At 36.1% G+C, this 21,809-nt stretch overlaps 2 protein-coding genes across 7 annotated transcripts in view; both read left to right on the forward strand.

Moving 5' to 3' along the window:
- The window catches only part of POLN (DNA polymerase nu), a 92,688-nt gene that overhangs the window by 398 nt on the left and 70,481 nt on the right, over positions 1-21,809 (forward strand). The window contains exons 2-8 of one of the 6 annotated variants that reach the window (XM_021396321.1): positions 8,566-8,621; positions 9,279-9,422; positions 12,425-12,486; positions 14,780-15,262; positions 15,734-15,924; positions 17,402-17,514; positions 19,571-19,725. In XM_021396321.1, coding sequence (XP_021251996.1) covers positions 9,293-9,422; positions 12,425-12,486; positions 14,780-15,262; positions 15,734-15,924; positions 17,402-17,514; positions 19,571-19,725 — 1,134 coding nt within the window. In that variant the 5' untranslated portion in view covers positions 8,566-8,621; positions 9,279-9,292. Of the gene's footprint in view, positions 1-46; positions 134-6,165; positions 6,249-8,565; positions 8,622-9,278; positions 9,423-12,424; positions 13,891-14,779; positions 15,263-15,733; positions 15,925-17,401; positions 17,515-19,570; positions 19,726-21,809 lie in introns of those variants that run through there. The other 5 variants (XM_021396319.1, XM_021396322.1, XM_021396320.1 and 2 more) reach the window with 5 other exon arrangements.
- HAUS3 (HAUS augmin like complex subunit 3) lies at positions 128-7,262 on the forward strand. The gene is made up of 4 exons (XM_021396326.1): positions 128-1,476; positions 2,517-2,953; positions 4,650-4,875; positions 6,112-7,262. Exons 1-4 carry the CDS (start codon positions 562-564, stop codon positions 6,376-6,378), a joined length of 1,845 nt encoding a protein of 614 aa, XP_021252001.1. The 5' UTR covers positions 128-561; the 3' UTR covers positions 6,379-7,262.

The raw sequence follows: 21,809 nt of genomic DNA on the forward strand, positions 1-21,809 counted from the left end.
AAGATTCTGTTTGCTGCTGAAGTAAAAGAAACAGGAGTTTGAGTTTTTATGTGATGTCTTCTAGCTTTATTTTTATGGCAAACTGAAAACTTTCCTCGTTTTGGAAGAGTTAGAAAGACTTTTTTAATTTCAGGTGCGAAAAGCTATATAAGTAAAACACTTTAGCAGGATAAGGGGTTACTCATTAATTACATCTTTTTGAATTAATGGTGAAATTCGCTTTTAGCGTCAAAGTTACGTCCACTATGCAAAACGATTTATTTTTGCAAGTATCTGGGATTTAATTGTTGCCTAGAAACGCTTTGGTTATCAAATCAGGACAAAAATATCTTAAGACATCCCTGAAATAAAAATTGCTTTCTGGTCTTACTAACAACTGTAGCCCATAGTAGAATTCAGTTTTCTGGTGTGATCTGCTACTTTCACCTTCCTGTGCAGATGCTTTTTGTTAAAATACTGAATATTCATTTAAAATGACCAAAAAAAAAACCCACAGTAGAATAGTTGCCTAGAATTTTTCCGTATATTTGGATCTTTTCTGCTTTCGAAAATACTTCAGTCATGAGCTGTGGAAAGGAGTTTGTGGAAATTCTTAAGAAAATTGGATATCCAAAAGCTGATGAGCTAAATGGAGAAGATTTTGACTGGCTGTTCGAGTCTTCGGAAGACAAATCATTTCTGGAGTGGTTTTGTGGAAATGTAAATGAGCAGCATGTGTTATCTGAAAAGGAACTGCAAGATTTTGATTGTCTTCTCGAGTCTGGAAAGCCCATTTTAGAAGGAAATGCACTGGATGAAGTCCTTAAAACCTGTAAGCCTGCGGATTCAGGGAACAGCCAAGAGGAGGAGGAGGAAGAACTTAAGAAATTAGAGGATGAGCTTCGAACTCTTCAGAAGATGAAAAGTCTTACAATCCATAGGCATAATAAGCTTCAGATAATGATTTCTGAAAACAGCAATATGTTACGGGCTCTGAAAATCAAAGAGGAAGAAGCACAGAAAGATTTGAAAGAAGGTCTAGAACTGTTCGCTGCAGCGAATAATAAACTTAATAATGAACTGCTGTCTCTTGTAGATGGAGTTAAGAAATTGGCCTCTTTCTTCACTGCTTCAGCTTCGGAACAAGGATCAGGTTTGTATCCAGTGTTTTTTTCCCAGCTTTCCTTGGACAAGTATTTATCTCGGGAAGAGCATTGCACTGCAGCACTTGCCTCGTATGCAAAAAAACATTTTTATCAGGGTGTGTTGGAATTGGATGAAAATTTGCATGAAGACAACATTCAGCTTGCAGATATTGGCAAATGTGTCACTTGTGATGAGACTACTGTAGCTTGTGGAAAGAGTCAGGAGATTGCCAGCCTCCAGACAGCATACATTTGTGCTCATCGTCAGCTAATTGAACTGCAATCTGAAGAAGAGAGCTTGAATTCAGCTATACAATGTGCAGAGAGCATGCTGCAGTCCTTAAAGAGCAAGGTAAGCGGCAAACTGTTTTATAAGGTAGTGGAGTTTTAAACAGAGGCATGTTCTGAGTTATTAGTTCCCCTATTTTTACATAGAATTGCACTTCTTGAGATTTTAGTCTTGTTCTTGTGAAGTAGCTCTGGTGACTATGGTTAGAAGTTTTTTCAGTGTGGCAGAATGCCTTGAATTCTGCATTCTAGAGTTTATTACCTTCGAAAACTAGATCTTAGTAGTACCTTTCTAATTCTGTTAAACTCTGAAACTTCAAATTGTAACTGTCTCCATTGTTTGAACAACAACCGAAACCTTTATTAAATTTTGCATATGGGGGCTAATGATACATATAGTCTTGTTAATATTCCCTATAAGAAAAACCTTCAGGTTTTAGTTCAGTGACTTGGGAATTTATAATATGGAGGCACAACAGTGATATGTTTTAGATATCAAAACAATGAATCACATAGTCGAAATCCCATAGATCTCTTGTCAAGTGATGGGCAGATATGACTAGTGACATTTAAGAATGTGAGGGATTTGTAACAGAAGGAAGAAAATTAGCTTATACTGCAGTCATGGACTAACTTGAGACATTATGTTGGTATATGCCTGTCACACAAATGAAAATAGAGTGCTTGATTGATTAGAGTCATTTAAAAAGGTTAGTTCTGATGGGCAGTATTGATCATCATCTGGCTGAATGTAAACTGTTTTCTGCGTGTGAGATTTCAGTTAGGTCTGTCTAGGTGTGAACTAAAATACAGCTTTTATAATTGTTCTGTCATGAACTGTTTCACGGCTCTGCAATAGAGCAGATTTAATTATTTCTTGAAATGAATTTGATGCCTACCATCTTAAATCTGTATTTGCCTTGTATGTTGTGAAGTTCTGTAAAGCTGCTTGCAGAGTTCTCATTTAATTTTGATGCTTTCATTTTCATGTGAGTGCATGATTCTTGTGTGAACTGAAGAAACGTGTTAGGGAAGCAGTATGAAGAAATGTGAACAAAGATCTGAGGGAACTGTGAAGGGATTGATATGTTTTGCTTTATGCAGGGTACTGGAAAACAAGAAAACCTCGAGGCCAAAATATCTAGTTTAAATGATGAAATCTCAACAATTAAGCAACAGATAGCTCAAATAAACAATGAAGATCTGCCTTCCCTTTTGAAAGAGCAGGCACAGCTGTTCACTGTGCCAGTGGTAATGGCAGACCTGGATCGTGAGATTGCTCAGCAGGACCGTTACGCTTCTAAACAGGATGAAATCTGCAGCCATCTGATAAGACAGAAAGCATCATTTGAACTTATTCAGCTAGCCTATGACATTGAACTGAAGAAACACAAAGACATCCACTGTCAACTTGAGAATTTGATAGAATCTCTGAAACAGAGCAGTAATGAGATGCAACAGAGACTAGAGGCGTTATCTAAGCAAATTGAACTTGCAAAGCCAAGAAACACTATTAGTTCAAAGGATGATTTCTCTTGTCGGTGAGTGTTAAAGTCACTACTGAACTTTGATTTTTTTTTTTTAAATAAAGTTGGGAAGATAAAGGTGTGGGTAATCTAAGCCTTCTCAATTGTAATTAGTTCCTTGCAAAAGCTGGTTAATGTTTTAAATTCCCTAGAATTGAAGCTTTCAAGGTATGAGATGTTAACGTTTCCAAAGTATTCCTATGCAATATTGAGAATATAATTAATGTTTATAGCAAAATCAGACATGTTGAAAACTTTTACAGAGAGCTATTAGTTGTAGTAATATCCCAGACAATATCCATGGCCTTATCTGCTTAGCCTGCAAAACCTCTTGTGTGATAGAGAAGAGGAACAACTCCTGGAATGTAAGAAATGCATTTAGCTCATTGCTACTGCTTGACTTGCCACCTGGCTTCTACATCCTATTGGCCTGTATAGGATTTTTTTCACCATCTAAGTGATTCAGTCTTCCTGTATCCCAGGTGAGACAGCAGGAGGTCACTTCAAGGTACAAAACTTTTCCATTAGGTGTATTCTATAGTAATTGATGATGTTAGGTTTTTACCCTTCTTTAAACTGTTGAAGTGTGTTTTTTTTTTTTTAAAATAGCTATTACATTTTTTTTTATAGCTCTTATATTAAAGTGGTAATTTAATCTTGAGCAATGAATGGCAGAGTCAGGTAGGATTCATTTTACCTAAGTTGTGTCTGTGTTGAAAAGCTGTAATATTTTATTTCAGGTTTATTATTGAGTCTCTTTGTGATTAAGTAACAATGTTGACTGATTGCTTATTCACTTTTTTTATTCTTTAAAAAGGCAGGCCTTATTACTCATGACACAGCTGTAAACCCTGAATGTTATATGAGCAGTAGGCACTTGGAAGAAACTCAGTTACCTTTGAAATACGGCTTCTCTTCTTTAAACCACTCTGATTCCTAACTGGGACTCAATGATTCTCCAAAATCTCCTGGAGACTTTAATATGCAGAGGTGGCAGTAGCAGCTGATCAAATTAGCAGCAGTTAGATCAGTAATTAGACTGTTGTTGATGTAGTGTTAAGGTATGGTACTGTTCAGTTATAGCAAAATATTGCTGTCTTTTGCATGACTCATAACTCAGTGTAGAATTCCTTAGCAATCTTTCCATAGATAGGAGATAGAAAACAGTAAGCTGGAAAATGTCATAAGGATTTTTTTTTTCATTTCTCATTGGCCATAGAATTCTGGTGTTTTCTCAGCATTGCTGTCCTTAAAGTGTAGGAAAGAAGTTTGCAAAAGCATGTGTTTTCAACCTCTTGAATGAATTTGGCATTCATTGTGTTCTTGATAACTGACTTTAATATTTCACTGCTGTTGCTTGCTATTTGGAATATTTTGGAGTCCTGTGGATCACTCATGATCTATGTACATACTGAATTATGGAATAAGAGGGAGATAGAGCATTATATCAACAGTACCGTTACTACTACTGTACTTCTCTGATCCTCGGTCTAATTTCAAATCATCGAATCATTAAGGTTGGAAAAGACCTCTGAGATCATCTAATCCAACCATCCACCTACCACCAATATTGCCCACTGAACCATATTTCTTAGTACCATATCTACGTATTTCTTGAACTTCTTAACGTGAAGATCTTCTCTTGACTAATAATGCCCGGAATGCTTAGGTAACTTAAAAATGCTTGTGTGTCTAACTTCATTTGTTCCAGGCTCTACCAGCTTTTGGAAGGAGAAAACCAAAAACAACTGTTTAAAACATACAGAAACCTGGAACAGATGGCTCAGAAGTTAAGTCAGGATTGCGTGACAGCACAAGACCAGCTAGCAGTATCTTCTCAAGAACAGTCTCTCTTGTTGTCCAAAGTAGACGGTGATATAAATGCTCTTCGTGATGCTCTGTATTGTGGAGGAAATCAGATACTACTCACTAGTCGGGTATGTTCTTATGTAGTTATTAAATGATTATATCCACGCGTGTTGTGTTCTTTTACTGAGACAAATGTAAAGGCTGTAGACACAAAGTGGCTGCAACATGGTAATGATGATGGGCAGGTAGTTGCATTGTTCTTAGCAAATGTTGGATTTAGCATGCGTTGATGGTTAATTATTAGTTTTGAACAAATAGTGGCATCTAATTCTTAATTTCTTTCAAAGGTAGGTACAGTTGTATAGATTTATGGTGTGGAAAATGTCTTCTGGCTATGATGTCCCAGGAAAATTCATATATATTTCTCCTTTTTTCAGACTGATTTTTTTTTTTTCTGTAGCACCTGAATAGTATGGTTTGGCCCCTTAAAACAGCCCAGCCATGGTTGGCTCATTTGTAGGAAGTAAGAATATCAGAATTCTGAAGGTCAGTTTTAGTAGGACAGTTCTACTACCGAGCTCTTGGGTGGCTTTGACAGCCATTTTGGAAAGAGAATAGAGTTAAATACAATTTTGTTATAGTAAGCAACTATAGATAGCTGGAAAGCGGAACAAGTGAAGGCTTCTGTTGCATAATCCTTACCTACGTGAATTCGAAAATATATTTAATAATATATAATTAATATTCAACTCTATTCACAACATAGAGAACAGTTTTACTAAGAAATTATTCTTTGTAATTAGAACAATACCTTCTTAGGGATTAAAGGTTATTGTCTCCATCAGGGTACTCTTTATTGATTCAAGTTATTTAAAACAGTGACATATTTTTCTCTTGGTACTGTTTCTTAAGAAAAATGATTTAATTCTCATAAGGAAATAATGTGCAAGTAGGTAACTAGCCTGCCTACACTGAACTACCATAAGATTGACAATTAGGAAAACTGTACTTTGTAATTATTTCATTTTAAAATTGAATTGGTTTTCTGTTTGATTTTGTTCCCTTTTGAGTAGCGATGAAGACTCGATAGAAAATGTTGTTCAACCATCTGTATAGTTGGAGGCCAGGTTCTTATAGTCTGAACTCACCTGTTTTAGTAAGCAAGTAGATTAAATTACATTTTCATAACCTGATGCAGGTGCATGCTGCTTGAAAGCTATATATACAGGATTTATTGTGTGTTCTTGCTTTTAATGGTTTTTCACTTATTAAAAAAAATGGCTTGCAAAAGTCTTCCATATTTCTAGTACAGCTGGTGTATTAATACAAAAATAACTGTTTTGTTTTGTATATTTTTTTATTAGGAACTTACTGAGCAGTTTCATCAACTGGAAGATGATTTAAATAAACTAAATCAACTCGTTATGGATCTTATTGCTGATGTGAAGTCAAAGAGAAACTTTCTAGCGTCCAATAAGCTGCATCAGATGGAAAGAAATTTGTACGTCTATTTTTTCAAAGATGAGAACCACTTGAAAGAGATAGTGGAGAAGTTTGAGCAGCAGTCAGAGGCTAAAGCCAGTGGTCTGGATGATGAGAATTTCACCACCAGTGAATTCCTTAATGTTTAACCTTCAGTGTATTCTTAAGATAGGAAAACATGTTAATGTAAACTGTCGACAAGTTTATGGAATGATAAGTACTAGCTTATCTAGGTGAACGTTTATCTGTCATTGCAATGTATGTTTAGCTGCCACAGTTGCCATGTTTGGATTATATGCTGCTTTATGGCTTTGGCATTTGGTCATTCGGTTCAGGTTCTTCAATATTAATTAACACATTAGTTGCTTGAATGAATTATATACAGACTGCTCTTTTACTGGCCTGCATGTTGATTTCCACTGTGTACAGCATAGCACAAAAGAAAGCTTCATACCCTTGAGATAGTTTTCTCGCATGATAAGAAACTTTCAATACATGAAGAGGGATTCCAGATTCTGGAACACGAATGTAATGTGCTTCCTTCTGAAGAGGAAAGTTGTCCAAGGCAGAAATAATGATTCTGCTTTACAGTTCCTCTTAAGATTTTTTTGTATGGGAATGTGTCGGAATATCGAAATACCAGAATCTGTTTGAAGTACCAGGACCATCTGTTTCTTGACCAGCATATCATTTCTTGTCGTCTTATTGAAATTAGTCCATACTTACAGCAAACTTCTCAACAAGGGAATTTTTAATTTACCTTTTGGACTTGGACATTTTTGGATTATCTTTTTGCAGTATTTACTCTCTGATTTGTGATGCAAGGCATTTAAATGATGTTTTCATACTCCTGCTTAGACTAGTATTATGACTGCTTGTCAAACTTTTGTGTAGCTTCCTGATAGACCAATGGCATTACATTTGATTTTATGGTATAAAAAGTCCCAGACTTTTGTTTTCTGATTAGATCAGCTGTACTTGCTTTCAAGTGTTGTACATATTGATAAAGACTGGTAAATAAGCTTCAACTTAAGTAATGGTATTTTAAAAAATATTTTGACTGCACGCTTTTAACTTCAACGTTTTATGTAACTTATTCTTAATGTATAATTTTGAGCTTATTGGTTTGATGTCTTTATATCTACTTTCCATGCTGTTTAGCTCCATACGTTGTTTATTATTAAATGCCAAACACTAAATTCAGTGCTATCAATATTTGTGGCAAATCTGTATGTTAGTTTTAGGTATACGCTCATGAATGATGTTTTGTTTATATTTAATCTTCTGCGTTCTCATTTTGATGGACTTCAGAGTTTGAATTTGAAAACTACTGCTTCTCACCATGGGGAAGTCAGGAGATGTTTTTACCTTCTGTAGGAAAACAATAACAGTCTTCTCCTGTCTTTTAAAATTAAGAGTGTGTTCCTGACTTGTGGAATGTCAGGAAAAGGAAAATCTTCTTACTGCTATCGGCTTGCTTAGTATCAAATTGCAAACAGGCTTTCACTCTATAGTGTGTTATTTTGTTTGACAAAGTAGTATTTTATTCCTGATATCTTCTGTTAGATTCCATGAAAGTCTGTTAGATTTTTTTCATGGCTTTGCATCATGCAGTATGGCAGTACTTTATTTGTGAGGGTTATGACCATAAGTATCCTATGACTCCAAAAACACCTCGCTGTTTTACTTCGCTTAAGGTTCTTGAGCGCTGTGCTGGAGGTTACTCACGTGGTGCTTTCTTTTTTCTTTCTCTAGGGGTAAATGCTGCTCACAAACAAGAGTTTAGAGATGCTGTTTGTCTTATACAACACCTACAATTCAAGCCATTATGACAGCTTTAGGTTACTGCATACATTGATTGAAACAGGATTACCTTTCTCGAGCTAGACAGCTACTAGCCAAAACTTAATGTTGCTTCGTGGCTATTCCTCTGATACAATTTTTTGTATTTGTAAGTTTGTACAAGTAAGACCATAAGCAGTCTGCTTGTGATCTTGAATTAAGAAAAGTATTCCTGTGTAAAGATAAGGGAATATTGTTGATGGTTAGACTGAACTTGAAAGGCTATTCATGCACAGGATTTAATAAGAGAAGATCGGAATAACAGACTTGTATAGGAATTAAATTACTTAACTGCAATTCTTGTTGGAGAATGTACTTGTGTAGCTTGAATCCTTTGAAAATGTTGCATACATACCTAGTGTTTGTGGTACGTACTGTGCTTTGTTCTGATCTTGCTGTATAAATTCAAGCAGTCTGTCAACATGGATGCCTTGGCTCTAGTTCTCCCAGATGAATTTTATCTAGTAGTTCCAAGTATTTTGCTTGTATTGTAGAATACGGCTACAGGACAAGTGGAAAAGCAGCTGCTTCTGGAGAGGAAAAAAAAATGGTGAAATTGAGAACATTAATAGCTGTGCTTAAAACTTCTAGAGACTTCAGATATTTCTGACTTTACATTGACAAATGTAGTAATTTTAATATTATTTAATACTTGACTGTGTAAATTATACAAAACTTATGGAATAGAAGTTTTTTATATGCTTGTTTTCTAAAATGGTGCATTATTGATCTTTGTATATGTTGATAGTAACACTTCTTTCATCACGCACTGGTGCTATTTTGACAGGTAACTCTTGATTTTTGTTCTTGATTTTAAAACTTGAGCACTAACAGCAGTAAAGGTGTGCATATGCTGGATATAGGCTAGTTGTAAAGATGCTGGGGGGGGGAGGTATTTCCAACATAAAGAATAATCCTTGTTTGTCATTCTAGTACTAGAAGTTAGCTGTGCTTAAGGCTGGATAACTTTTATCAATGTACTAAAACACTATTTCAAAAAAGTTTCCCTTTGTAGTTTTTGTAAATGATTAAAGTTTTGCTAATTTTTATTTATAATACTTCAGGCACATCAGGGAGGAAGTGATGTCTCTTAAGGAAAATGGATGGCTGAACATATTCATTGTGTTTTGTCTTCAACAGAATTAAAGTGCAGACTGGTTTCTGACCCTGATATAATGCATAATTCATATGTGTATTCTATGTTTAGGTTTAATCATAAAAATGGAACGTTACACATCATACATAGGATGTGAGATTTCTGAGGTGCCTTTATCTGATACTGCTCAGAGGATTATGTCAGCTTTGCAGTCTATTCCTACAGGAGTTCAGACTAGCAGAAAAAATAATCAGAGTGAGTAAGTCTTGGCCCTTTTAAGTTGAAAAACTGAAATGCAAGCATACAACACTGAACCTCAGGTCCTGTTAAGTGTAGGTTTCCAGGTTTGGAAAAAGAATTAAGAAATAACTGTAGCATTTAATGTGTCTTTCCTGATTAAGTATCACTATGTGAGTACAAGGAACTGGGATATCACTGGTAGCCTAAATTTTACAGGATTTTTTTCCTTCCTAACCTGTTCCTGCTGTGTGGTAGTAATGTAGATGAGAATTTCTAACCAGTAATTAACTAATACTGTAAATGTGTGCGTTAACATGAATCTGGACTAGATACTTGAAGATGAATAGAGATGCTGGAAAATGGCAAGAAGACCTGTGAGCTCTTGAGACTACTGTCTATTCTTTAAAAACATGCTCATTACCAACTCACTCTGTGCAGTTCTAGGGGGAAAAGTGAACATAATTTCCAGAGGTAGAGTGAGGTGGGTAATGTTAATAGTGCGTCAGCTCTCTTAGACTCTGGCTTTGTGAGGTTTGCAGACTAGAATGGCTTTCTACTGCCATCTGGTGATAATTGCAAAACAAATTCCAAGGTTATGTAGCCACTTACATGTGTCATACCGAATACTGTGTGCTGAAGGAGGGAAAATAATCCTCATTTTTTCTGGAGGATAAACTTCTTAAGAAAGAGTATCTAGACATCTTAAGCAATTAAGAGTGCTGAATGCAAAATCACGTTATCACTGTTAAATTATAATCTTATTATTGTGGAAGAGTGAATTTTAGGTTTGGTTTTCTTGATACTTCCCACCAGTACCAGTTAGGGGACTTAACTGGAGATAATAACTGATTATACAACGTGAGATGCTTATAATACTATAAAGTAATATGCTTAGTTTCTTCTGGGGAAGGTAGTTGTCTTTTAAAATGCTTCTTTAGTCTTTTAAGTACAGGATCCTGTTTTGCCTAGTCAAAACATTATAATTAAAAAAAAAAAAACAATTTCAGTGGAAGGAAGTAGATTTCCTTATGCTTTGTTTGTTACCAGACAGCAGCATGTTAAATTCAGAATGTCTTGCTACTGGTAATACAAGTTTTTAGCAAAAATCAGCAGTGGAATATACTCTGTGTGCACCAGGAGTTAGAAGGGGAAAGAATATGTATTTTGCTCGTAAGTGTTTTGATTTGCTAGGCAGTAGAAGGATCTAGAGATAAGAGTTTTAATTACAGACTGCAGAGGCATGTATTTCAGGAAAGTTCTCTTACTGCACGCACTGAGTTTTTTAAATGCTGCTTGCCTGTTACAATTTGTTCTTTTATTCCAGCCTTCATTTACTGCTTCTCTTCTTGGGCTCCTGGGCGGTGTTGAGGGAAGAAAAGGAGAAGGCGTATCTTAACCTTTACATTTAGTGTTGTGCAAAGTCCTGACATTACAAAACCTCCCTTAAACTTTCAGAACTCTAGGCTAAAATATCACTGCTAGTTCAGAGGTGGGCCCAGGCTAACAACTATGCTGTGGCTTGGGGATCTGTCTTAAACCCATCAGTGACAGCCATCCTGCTCTGTGTTGTGATGCTGGTCATGACTCACTTTCCTGGCAGTTTGAGAAATCTGAGGTTTTCATTGCTCTCTTCTTATTTGGTCTTAAAATACCCGTTCTCTTGCAAGGATGGGCAACATGGTAAAACTTCTCAATGGAGCGTGGTCAGTTTTTTCTAGGTCATGTTATGCAACAGATACATTTGCAAATAAAGTGTTTTACTGATGAATATTTTTGAGAATAATACTGTCTAAAAACACGTTAAACTGTTTATAAATGTCACTGTTTTTAAGTATCAAAAGTGTGGAAGTCAAGTGGATGGGGCTGGGCCCTTTTTGGAGGTATTCTGTGACAGGATGGGGGCAACAGGCAAAAGCTGTAACACAAGAAGTTCCATACAAATATGAGGAAGAACTTGTTTGCTGTGAGAGTGGCAGAGCATTTGAACATGCTGTCCAGAGAGGTTGTGGAGTCTCCTTCTGTGGAGATACTCAGGACTATCCTGGATGTCTACCTGTGCAACTTGTTTTAGCAGGGGTTTGGACTTGATTTGGGTCCAGAGGAGGGTGACTGAGGTGATCAGAGGGCTGGAGCTCCTCTCCTATGAAGAAAGGCTGAGGGAACTGGGCTTGATTTTCTTGGTGAAAGAGAAGGCACTGGGCAGACCTCATTGTGGCCTTCCGGTACTTGAAGGGAGCGTATAAACAGGAGGGGGAATGACTGTTTACATGGGTGGATAGTGATAGGACAAGGGGGAATGGTTTCAAGCTAAGATGGGAGATTTAGGTTGGATATAAGGAGGAAGTTCTTCACTCAGGGTGATGACATACTGGAACAGGTTGCCCAGAGGTTGTGGATGCCTCATCCCTGGAGGTATTCAAGGCAAGGCTGGATGTGGCTTTGGGCAGCCTGGTCTAGTTGCCAGCCACTCTCGTGGTTGGCGACCCTGCCTATGGCAGGGGGGTTGAAACTCTACGATCTTTGAGGTCTTTTTCAACCCAGGCCATTCTATGATTCCTTAGAGGTCCCTTCCAGCTCCTGTGACTTTGTGTAAACTGTGGTGTATGGTGGGTTTTTCTGTTGTTTTTTTTTTTTTTGGTCCATGCCCCTAGCTTTGCTTTGACAAAAATTGAATGTGTTTTGAAGGATGGCAATGTGCATGCTTACAGTGTTATAGTAAAGTGCCTTCTGAATACCCTGGAAAATGTCTTTCTACTTTGTAGTAAAGCTGAGTATCCTTTCTTTTTTTTTTTAAGGGAGTTAGAGCATACTTTTGTGTATGCATATCTTGGAACCTGCAGGGCAATTTTAAACATAAATTGTGTTAGTCTGGGGAAAACAGTTGCCGCAGAAAACTTGATAGCAATTATTTTAACTTTAGTAACAGAGTTGGTAATGTAGCACTCTGTAAAGTAAGTTATATCCACTGAGCAGATTAATTTGTATTACAAAATGTTTTCTATTCTCTTATTCTCAAGGTAAAGAGAAGACAAAGGAAAATAAACTAGGTGATAAGGATGCAAATCTGAAAAATGAAAAGGCAAGCACACTGTAAGATAAAATACCACTTAAAAAAAGCTACTGGTTTTATAGAAGACTTGAAGCTGTTATTGATGGGTTCTACCATAACAAACTGTGTTGCAGTACATTGTGTACACTTGTGGTTTATATAACTTTCCTCTTTAGTCTTGTTTTGCACTTGCTGTCTATTTGCCTTAGAGAGTCTTGCCCCCCCCCCCTTGCTCTGTTTATACAGTCTTTTCTGATAGATTGATCAGAACTAAATGTGGTTGCCAAATTCAGGTAGTTAATATAGTTTTAAAACATTCTTAAACCTCTGTGACTGAGTAATCACTAGCATCTGAAAACATCTTGCAGTGTCTTACTGGAAAAAGCTTTTCATAACTGTGGTGAAGTGGCTTATGTTCTGTAAATTAACCTCTCATAATCCATAACTAGCATGACCCATATAATTCCCATGTGGTCTACAGCAGAATCATTGGATATTATATCCTCTCCATAAGCTGTTCTAAATTAACACATCATTCTGTCTACTAACTGTTCTTAGACCAACTGTGTGGGTGAAGATTAAAACATTATTTTACTACCCATCTCTGGTGCTTCCATAGGCTGCTACTAGGTGTTTCATAATCAAAATGAGCTGGTTTACATGAACAATGTCTTCAAATTAGGGAGTTTAATTTTTGGTTGAATCATCTCCCTGAGTTTATTTAATGCGCATACATGTGCGTATAGGGAAAAAGTCTTTTACCGCAAGGGTGGTGAGGCAGTGGGACAGGTTGCCCAGAGATGTGGTGGATGCCCTGCCTCTGGAGACTTACAAGGCCAGGCTGGACCAGGCTCTGGGCAACCTGATCTAGCTGTGGTTGTTCCTGTTCATTGCAGGCGAGTTGGACTAGATGACGTTTTAAAAGTCCCTTCTGACTCTGTGATTCTAGGTGCTAGTCCAAGAATGGAAATGGCTAATTGGGACAGTCCCAACTTGGGTTGTGGTTGACGTCCATTGTGTTGATCAAATGAGTTGCAGGTATTAAAACTGAAGTCCTGTCTTAGCTGCTAATCTCACAGCCTTCCTCCAGCTCTGGTGAATACTGCACACTTCGGCAAGTCCATCCAGGACTTTTGGCATGGGGTAGTTTACTGCAAATTTGATTGGCTCTTAGATGGGCATGATGAGAATGATTTAAACCATAGATGAATGTATGTAGTAGTGGAACCTCTTTGTGTAATGTTGAGGAGATAAATTTTGACTCATCACATCTAGTGAGATTCTTCTACATAAATTATGGAACTACATCTTCAGACTTTGAAAGCCTGTTATTTACTTCCAGCTATGTCATTATTTCTAATAGATGATTGGTTCTTCCCAGAAGCTGCTGCTGCTTTGTGCTTAATCATAGTTCAACTCTATTATTCTGACTCGGTAATTAAATTTGTTTTGTTCCTATTTTTGAAGTTTTAAAAGATAATTACTTATTGCTGATTCTATAATTACTTCAGTGTCCTAATTCAAATTCTACTATGTGTTAAACAATGAAAACTTTTTGCAGTTTGACTGGCGAATACACTTGTGTGCATTAGCTGTCTGTCTACAGTTCTTACACGTTCAGTCCTTCTGTGCTAATGTTTTTCCACTTAAAGTATCTTTTTAATACTGATTAGCTTTGTCTAAATCCAATTTTTGTATTCTTTCAGAACCACTATTCATTTTGGTAGCAGCAGAAGCTAAATTAACTCTTTTCGTTTACTTAAAGCATTTTAATCATACTTTTTTGCTGTGTTGTGTGACCTCAAGCAGTCTTGTAAATTTTTTTGAGAAGTCAGAGGAAGTCCAATTTACTCTGTACTTGAATTTCCAAAGCAGTCACTGTGGTCCCTTGCTAAATGCTCTTTAATACCCTAAGTTGTCATTAAAAAAAAATGATAATCTTTGAGTATTAGAGCTAAAGATGAAAATAAATGGTAACCTCCCACTTCATACAAAGTTCACTAATGACCTCATCGCTGTGGAAGACAGGCTACTGAACTAGATGGCTTTTATGGTTATTTGTCACTTAGTGTTGGACTAATAATTAACAGTGGTAGGTTTGGAAACATGCATAAAATCACTTATATACATATATATGTATATGCACTTTTGGCCAGTGTGGTGTAGTTCCCCTAAACTGGCTCTGTCTTGATGTTATCACTAACATTTTTTCTGTAGAGCATCACTTCCTGAAAAGCTTATCTGAATTAACTCATGTATGTTTATTTTTTGTCTTCTAAGAAGTTGAATAACTGGTTCACTGAACATTTTCTGATTTTTCCAGGAGATCAGTGATTCCACAGTTGCCTTATTAAAATCATCTGTCAGCTCTGAAAAAAGTACTGCTGGTCAGATAGTCAGGATGGCACATATCAATGAAGTACTCTGCTGTCAAGATACCAAAATACTGAGCTTCTACCAGGAATTAGGCTCTCCTAAATGGGAATATAGAGAAAAAAACCTTACAGTAGAAGCAAAAAACATGGCGGATGGTGAAAAGAATTTAGGTACTCCCCTTAAAAGAAAACAAGTGGTACCTACATATTGTTTGGAAAAAAAGAGATTACTTGCAAAGAACCACGTTTCACATGAAAGGGGATATTACTGGACTTCCAGACAGGCAGAATCTTCTGAAAATGAGTTTTGTGATATCAGGAGTTTAGGATATGAAGAAAAGAGAGAATTGATTGCAAGCATAAAAGAAGCAGCAGCTTTTGTAACTACTATGATATTTCGAGACGGTTCTTCACAGCTCAACTCAGAGCAGGTTAGTGAATTGTGTTTTTTCTAGGAACAGTCTTACAGAATTATTTGAACTGCGCATACGACTTGTTAACATAAAACCACGTTCTTTGGGAGCATGGAATCTGGAACAGTTTTGGGTGTTCTTGCTTGCCGAAATACAAATTTAAAATGACTTAAATCTTTATACTTCTGGCTGCCTTATATTCTTAGTTACCAAGTCAAATCTAAAGAAATTGGAACCACTTGGGCTAAGCACTTGTTAGCATACATCAAGCAAGACTTCAAATATTTTTTCTCCTTTCTACTATGGCTGTCACAGTAGATCTTTTTTTTTTTTTTAAGGATGAAGTATTTGCATACTCCTCTGTTTCAATGGTATATGCAGTAACTATTGTATCTAATAGTTTTCATGTTGTAAAATGCTTGGGAAATTTTCTTTATGACATTGCATAAAACCTGTCAGAGGAAACACTGTTGTAATTATACTTAACAGACCTTAACCTCATCAGTAAAGGGAATTGTTGTATTAGTGAAGAGTCGAACAGATCGCCTTTGCTCTCTCAGTTTCTCTTCAACTGCCTGTACTTGGAGTGCTGCTAGTCAACATGATAAACTCATTTATTTGAAAACTGAATGCTCTTCTCTTTGGGAACAAGAAGAACAGTCTCACAACAAATTTGCCCGGTAAGAGTATGTAAGAATAAAGCACTATTTTGCTTTATATATGTTTTTGACAACGGTGATATTGGTGACGTAGTTTGTTTGCAGAACGAGGCAGGGACGGTGGTAATATTAATTTAATAATATACAATAGTTAAGTATTATATGAATATATAATATTCATATATTCACCTAGAAATGCTATATGAACACCCTACAGTGATATGGCTCAAAAAACATTAAAAAAAATATCAAAAATCACACAAGGTTTTTTTTAACTACATTTCCTGCACTGTGTTTCTTACATGATAATCTTAGAACATCATTATTGTAAATATCCTTTTTGACCTCTGGTAATATTTTGAATTTCAGAGCACAAAGAGCAATAGGCTTTTAAAATGACTTTTGAGATGCTGAATGAGATTTTGTTATGATCCAGTAACAGTGTAGCATCCAAATTTCTAAAGCACTTTTTGCATCTGTTTAATAGTTGGACTAAATTTTTCAAGTTGAGTTTTAGTTTAAACTTCCACTTAACATAATCAAAATCCATTTTTATTCCGTATTAACTTTGAAATAGTATCCCATTATGGGAGGAATTAGACTGATTTTTCACATAATAAAAAGTCACATAATAAAACTTCTTCAGAATGCTTTATAATTTTCAGTAATAACTGATTTATCGTAAACTACTGAATTTTAGGAATTAGGTACTAATAAAGTACTTCTGAACAATAAAAACTCAGGAATAAAGAAGCTAAATAAGTGTTGTACATATAGACTTTTTCTAAATGCTTATCTTCTAAGAACGGTGAGGTTGTTCAATAGTGGATCTGCACTATATTCAGAAATACCTTATGACCTAAAAAACTTCCAAAAGAAGATTTTAAACCTGTCCAAGAACTGTGGTTTCATTTCATTAACAATAAATCAACGTGAAAGACATGAATTGTCTTTTTATGCTGTCTAAAATAAAGCTTATTAAAAATGACACACAAGATTAGTAAAAATCTACATATAATTCTATTTCAAATGTCAGGGATACAGAAACTATAGATCTCAAAAAAAAAAGAAGGGAAGAACATGGAAAAATGAGATGGCGTATACTAGATTTAAGCAGCATGTGAACAGTAGGCAATTAGGGCAATTTAGATTGTCTAGTAACTTTAGAAGCTTCTATGATTTCATTTAGGTACATTCAAGTATTACAGGGATGCAAGTTGCTGTTTTGAATTAAGACTGTGCTTAATTCTAAGTGTCAAAGATTTCATTATGTATGCATGGTAAGCCATCTGTTAGTGTGTTTGAGTATAGAATGAAGATTCAGGTATTGAATTGAAAATTGAATATTCAAATACAATACTATATTCTTCTTAGAATAAATAACACCTTTGTATTAGCTGTTCAGTTTAATAATAGTTGCTAATTAAAAATATAAATTAAATGTATTAACTAAATCCAATAGCAGTATAGTGCATATTCATAAACTTTCTCTGTGCAGGCAAGTGTTGTTTCAAATACTACGTTGCAAAGTTCCAGTTATCTGCTTTAATGCAAAAGATTTCCTGAAGACTGTACTTCAAGTTTATGGTAGTGGAATTAGCTGGAAACAAGGTAACTGTCTAATCTATGATTTAATCCTATAATCTCTGTGCCTGTGGTGTTGTGTTAAAATTACAAGGTGCAGAAACAACTAGATTAGTGGTTAAATATTGGAAAACATTTAATACAGTGGAAAAGAATATCCTTCTTGGGGAGTTTATGATGAGAGACTTGGCGTGTTGAGATGATGTATTTTTTCTTAGTGTAGGAATTGCTGAAACACTGAGAAGTTTAAGGATGATAGCTTCCAGTGGAAACAAAAGCTTTCAATGCAATCCTGTCTGTAGCTGAAGTTAAACTGCCTTGAGTTTCATGTTGCCCAGAGAAACTTCCTCAAACCATGTACTAACCAGTGGAATACATCGTTACGTTAACTCTAACTAGTAAAATATAGCTTACTTTTCCATTGGTATTCATTAAGGTTTCTGGAGGAGATACTACAGGACTTGAATCTTGACTACTGTTTCACAGTCGTGAAGCACAAGTGTGGTGTATCCTCACCAACTCTTCTGTTCACTTTATCTCAGCCTGACTCTGGTTTTGCTACAGTCCTTTCATGTTGCTTCTGTCCTAGTTACATACCCTACTCCTTCTAACCTTGCAGGTGTCATACCCTTCCAAGGACTGTGTTGTTGGTTGCAACTCCTTACAACTGAGTTGACTGAGTCTTACTTGGGAAAGAAAGAGCAAATGGTTGGGATGTTTGATTCTTTACCATTAGTCTACTGGAGACTCTTGTGCACATTGTCAATAGAGATATTAGTAGAGGATCTCTGATAGCTCACAATCACTATTTGGTAGCAGGATACTCTTTTTTTTTCCATATGTTCTGGGTAGAATTCTAATATTATTAGAAAAATCGGTGCGCATTTCAAGCAGTCCTCACATGAACATGTGGATGTTCAGCATCTCATTGGACAGTGCCTTCCTGCAACCTCTGGATATCTTTCCAACAGCCGTCAGCAGCCTGGTGTGTTACTGCCCCTCAGTAAGGCTGTGTTGCTTAGTCTGCCTCTTCACAGTGCATCATCTGAGTTGATGGCAAGTCTGTTCAGTACAGTTGTGAAAGCTTCATTTAATGACTGTAGGGATTATTTCCTAATGAAGGAATGGTGGAAGTCCTATGGACATACCTAAATTTCATTTTCAGAGTGAATTCAGGGCTTTATCTACTTTCTTAAGCTGCATGATTGCAAATCAAGTTTGTCAACCCAACAAGAGAAGGAATCTCTTAGCAGTGCACTCAGCAGGGTGTCTGTGAGACGATTTCTGTGGCTGCTCGTAGCATCTGTTAGCTTCCAAGGTGAAGAGCTGTTTGTATTTGGAGAAAGGAGTAATGAGCTACATAAAATCTTTGCATGAAACCATGTGGCTGAAGTATCTTTCAGTTATCCAACTGTTCCAGCACAGGTCAAGCTATTTCAGGGGAGAAAGGTCTCCTTCCCTAATGCCTGGTAAGCAGCAATATGAAGTGCTTTTCAGCAACAGTTAAATCAGCAGAGATGAACCAGCTTGGTTCTCATCAGACTAGTCTTGTAGCTGTCATATGTTATGGATGTTAAACATTCTTCCAGCTAATTGAGTCTGTAAGGTTGTATAGTTGGGAGTTGGCTAATTCAGATAAGTATATACCTGTGGGTTGTTTTTTGAACTTAATTACCTAGAGGTTTCTTAAGAGAGTGCTTACATCTATCTTTGGCTATATCTCAAAAAATTCTAGTTATTAGCTTCTTCCCCCTCTTTGTAGTAGTGTAGTGCATATGACACTAAACAGTACTAGGTTTCTTCAATCCTTTGTATTTATGTGGATCTAAGAGAAAGTGCAGCATAAGCACATAAGGTTCTGCAGGACAAAAGTGTCTGATTTTTGAGATCAAAGCGTTATGTACTCGTGAATTCATATATACATACGTTACAGATCTCAAAAGTGACTGTTAGGAGGTATTTATCATTTTAGGTCTATTTATGATGTGTCTCTACAGGAGAGACGGACAAAATTTTAGAAGTATTTCTCTATCCGGGAGGTAACTTCAATATATTAATTGTCAGAATTAACTTATTTTTGTAGTTGCTGATAGCGTTGTGTTAGATCCAAGGATTGCAGCATGGCTGATAAACTCCAGTGATACAGTTCCTTCTTTTGAATGTCTAATACAGTATTTTGAAAAATCTTATTCAGTGGAAACAGTATATACAGATACAGGCGCTTTGAGAAGTTCTTTGGTAAGTAGTTTGTTGGATTTTTTACGTTAAAAGAGGAAGGAAATGTTGAAAATAATGCTCTTAAGAATACTGAAAAAATACAGATTATACCTTTTGAATAGAAAATGATTGTGTTACTTGTGAGAAATCTAATTTTAAAAAGAGGGAGAAATGAAGGGTTCACTGCATTCTACTAAGATGGCACCTGATTCTCCAGGAACAGTTGCAAAATTTTGTATCCAAACTCTGAAGTTCACTAGCAGTGTTAATTAATAGAAGAACTAGTCTTTTCTTTCATCTGTCTGCAAACTAATTTCCAGCTTTTATTTCCAAAATATCTGAAGCCTTGCTCCCTAATTCCTGTGAACTTTTAGTGTGTTTTAGTTAACTGTTATTAATATTGCTGCTGAATCTTACAACGTCCTGGTAAAGGTATCATGTGTTAAGCTGAAGAATAGCAGTGAGTAAAATATGAACCTTCAATCACAAGTGTCTGTGAATTTATATTCTCAATGAGAGTGAATGCTTAGTGAACTTCATGAAGTTATTCCCAGTACTATGGAAATGTCTTAATGTCTATTGAGGCTTATTTACTGAGCGTTAAAGACTGTTGTGCATTTTGTTAAAGACGTGTTTGCATTTTGGGGATCACATCTATTCGTAGTTGTCATTTCTCAGCTTTGTAATTTTGATTCCTGATGTCTTAGAAAATAATTAAGTCAAACCATTTGAAGTTAGTATCCAAAATATTCATGAAGAAGAACATATAGACAAATGTGCAGTTGGAGATGAATTCTAAAAGAAGCAATATTCTCTTGCCACTGCCTTGGTTTAGGAAAGCGAAAATGGCAGTAAGGTTTGAATAAGTAATGGGATTCCTGTGTAGCTGACATCTACAAGAATGAGGTAGAGCAAACAAAGGACCCTTCTTTTCCAAATATTTTAAGCTCTGTAGTGGAGGGATGTCAATATTGGCAAGTGTGTGATGGCAATTCTGTATCTGTGTGATGTTTCTCTTTACAGCTTCTGTATTTTGTTTTGCCATCTTTTTGCTAATTCACTTGCCAAACTCAATTGTCTTTTCTGTTTTTAGAATGAACTAAAACTTCCTGCAACTCGGTGTCTTCCACACTTCTGTTGCTCTTGGCACACCTCTTCTCTTAAAAATTAGAGTTAGATCACTGTAATAAAGCCCTTGTAGGGGTGGTTCTCCATCTGTGTGCCAGAATGCTTGCCTCTGCAATTTGTTATAATTTGTTCTAATATAAACTATTTTTTTTGGTTAATTCTAACTTTATTGTGTTTGTGCACCTACAAGTAATTTAGATTCCTTCTTCGTTCTCTTTGGATCAAATAATGGATGAAGCATTGCTGTTAGACTACCTCTGCAGTAATGCCTTGATTCCAGACTTCTCTTTGTTTTCACACAATGATAGGGCTGTTTTGCAAACAGTAGGCCAAAATTGAGAGTTCTGTAAATGAGGCAGGTTTTTACATACTGTTTGGAGGATAGACTTGACAGTCTTTCTGTTTTATGTCATAATTCTTGGCTTAATGGCATCTAGTTTAGCATCATGTCCAGTGATATTGCATCTGGTTACATTGCATATAATCTTGCTTTTATTACTTATTTGAATATTTCATTCAAACGGAAACATTAACTTCATTTTTTATGTAATCTTAGAGCATAATATAAATCTGATAACAAGTAGAATGCTCTTGCATTCTCATGACAGAGGGACCAAAGGAATTCTTCTGAATGTGTCAAGTGAAAACCATGGAATAGAACGGGCAGCACAGTCAGATTTGGTACAATCATTTCTGAGAACTTAGTCTGGTAATAAAAACACTTTCCAGCTCAGCTTGAGTGGAAAAAGCAGAATGTTTGTTTCCAGATTATTTCCAACTCTAGTTATTTTATGAAAGTAGTAAGGTAACAAGATCATAGAATATCTGCAGGTCTGTGGAGAAATTTCTGTAGCTCATAGCAGAAGAGCCCCTCTTAGTGTTCCACCAGGGATGCAAATGAGCACAGAATAATTAGGTCTCTTCTAATATACACACAGGATGAATGATATATCTGAAGATACATTACTTACAAATTG

This window comes from Numida meleagris, chromosome 4 (genome assembly GCF_002078875.1).
Source record: "Numida meleagris isolate 19003 breed g44 Domestic line chromosome 4, NumMel1.0, whole genome shotgun sequence".
Taxonomy (NCBI): domain Eukaryota; kingdom Metazoa; phylum Chordata; class Aves; order Galliformes; family Numididae; genus Numida; species Numida meleagris.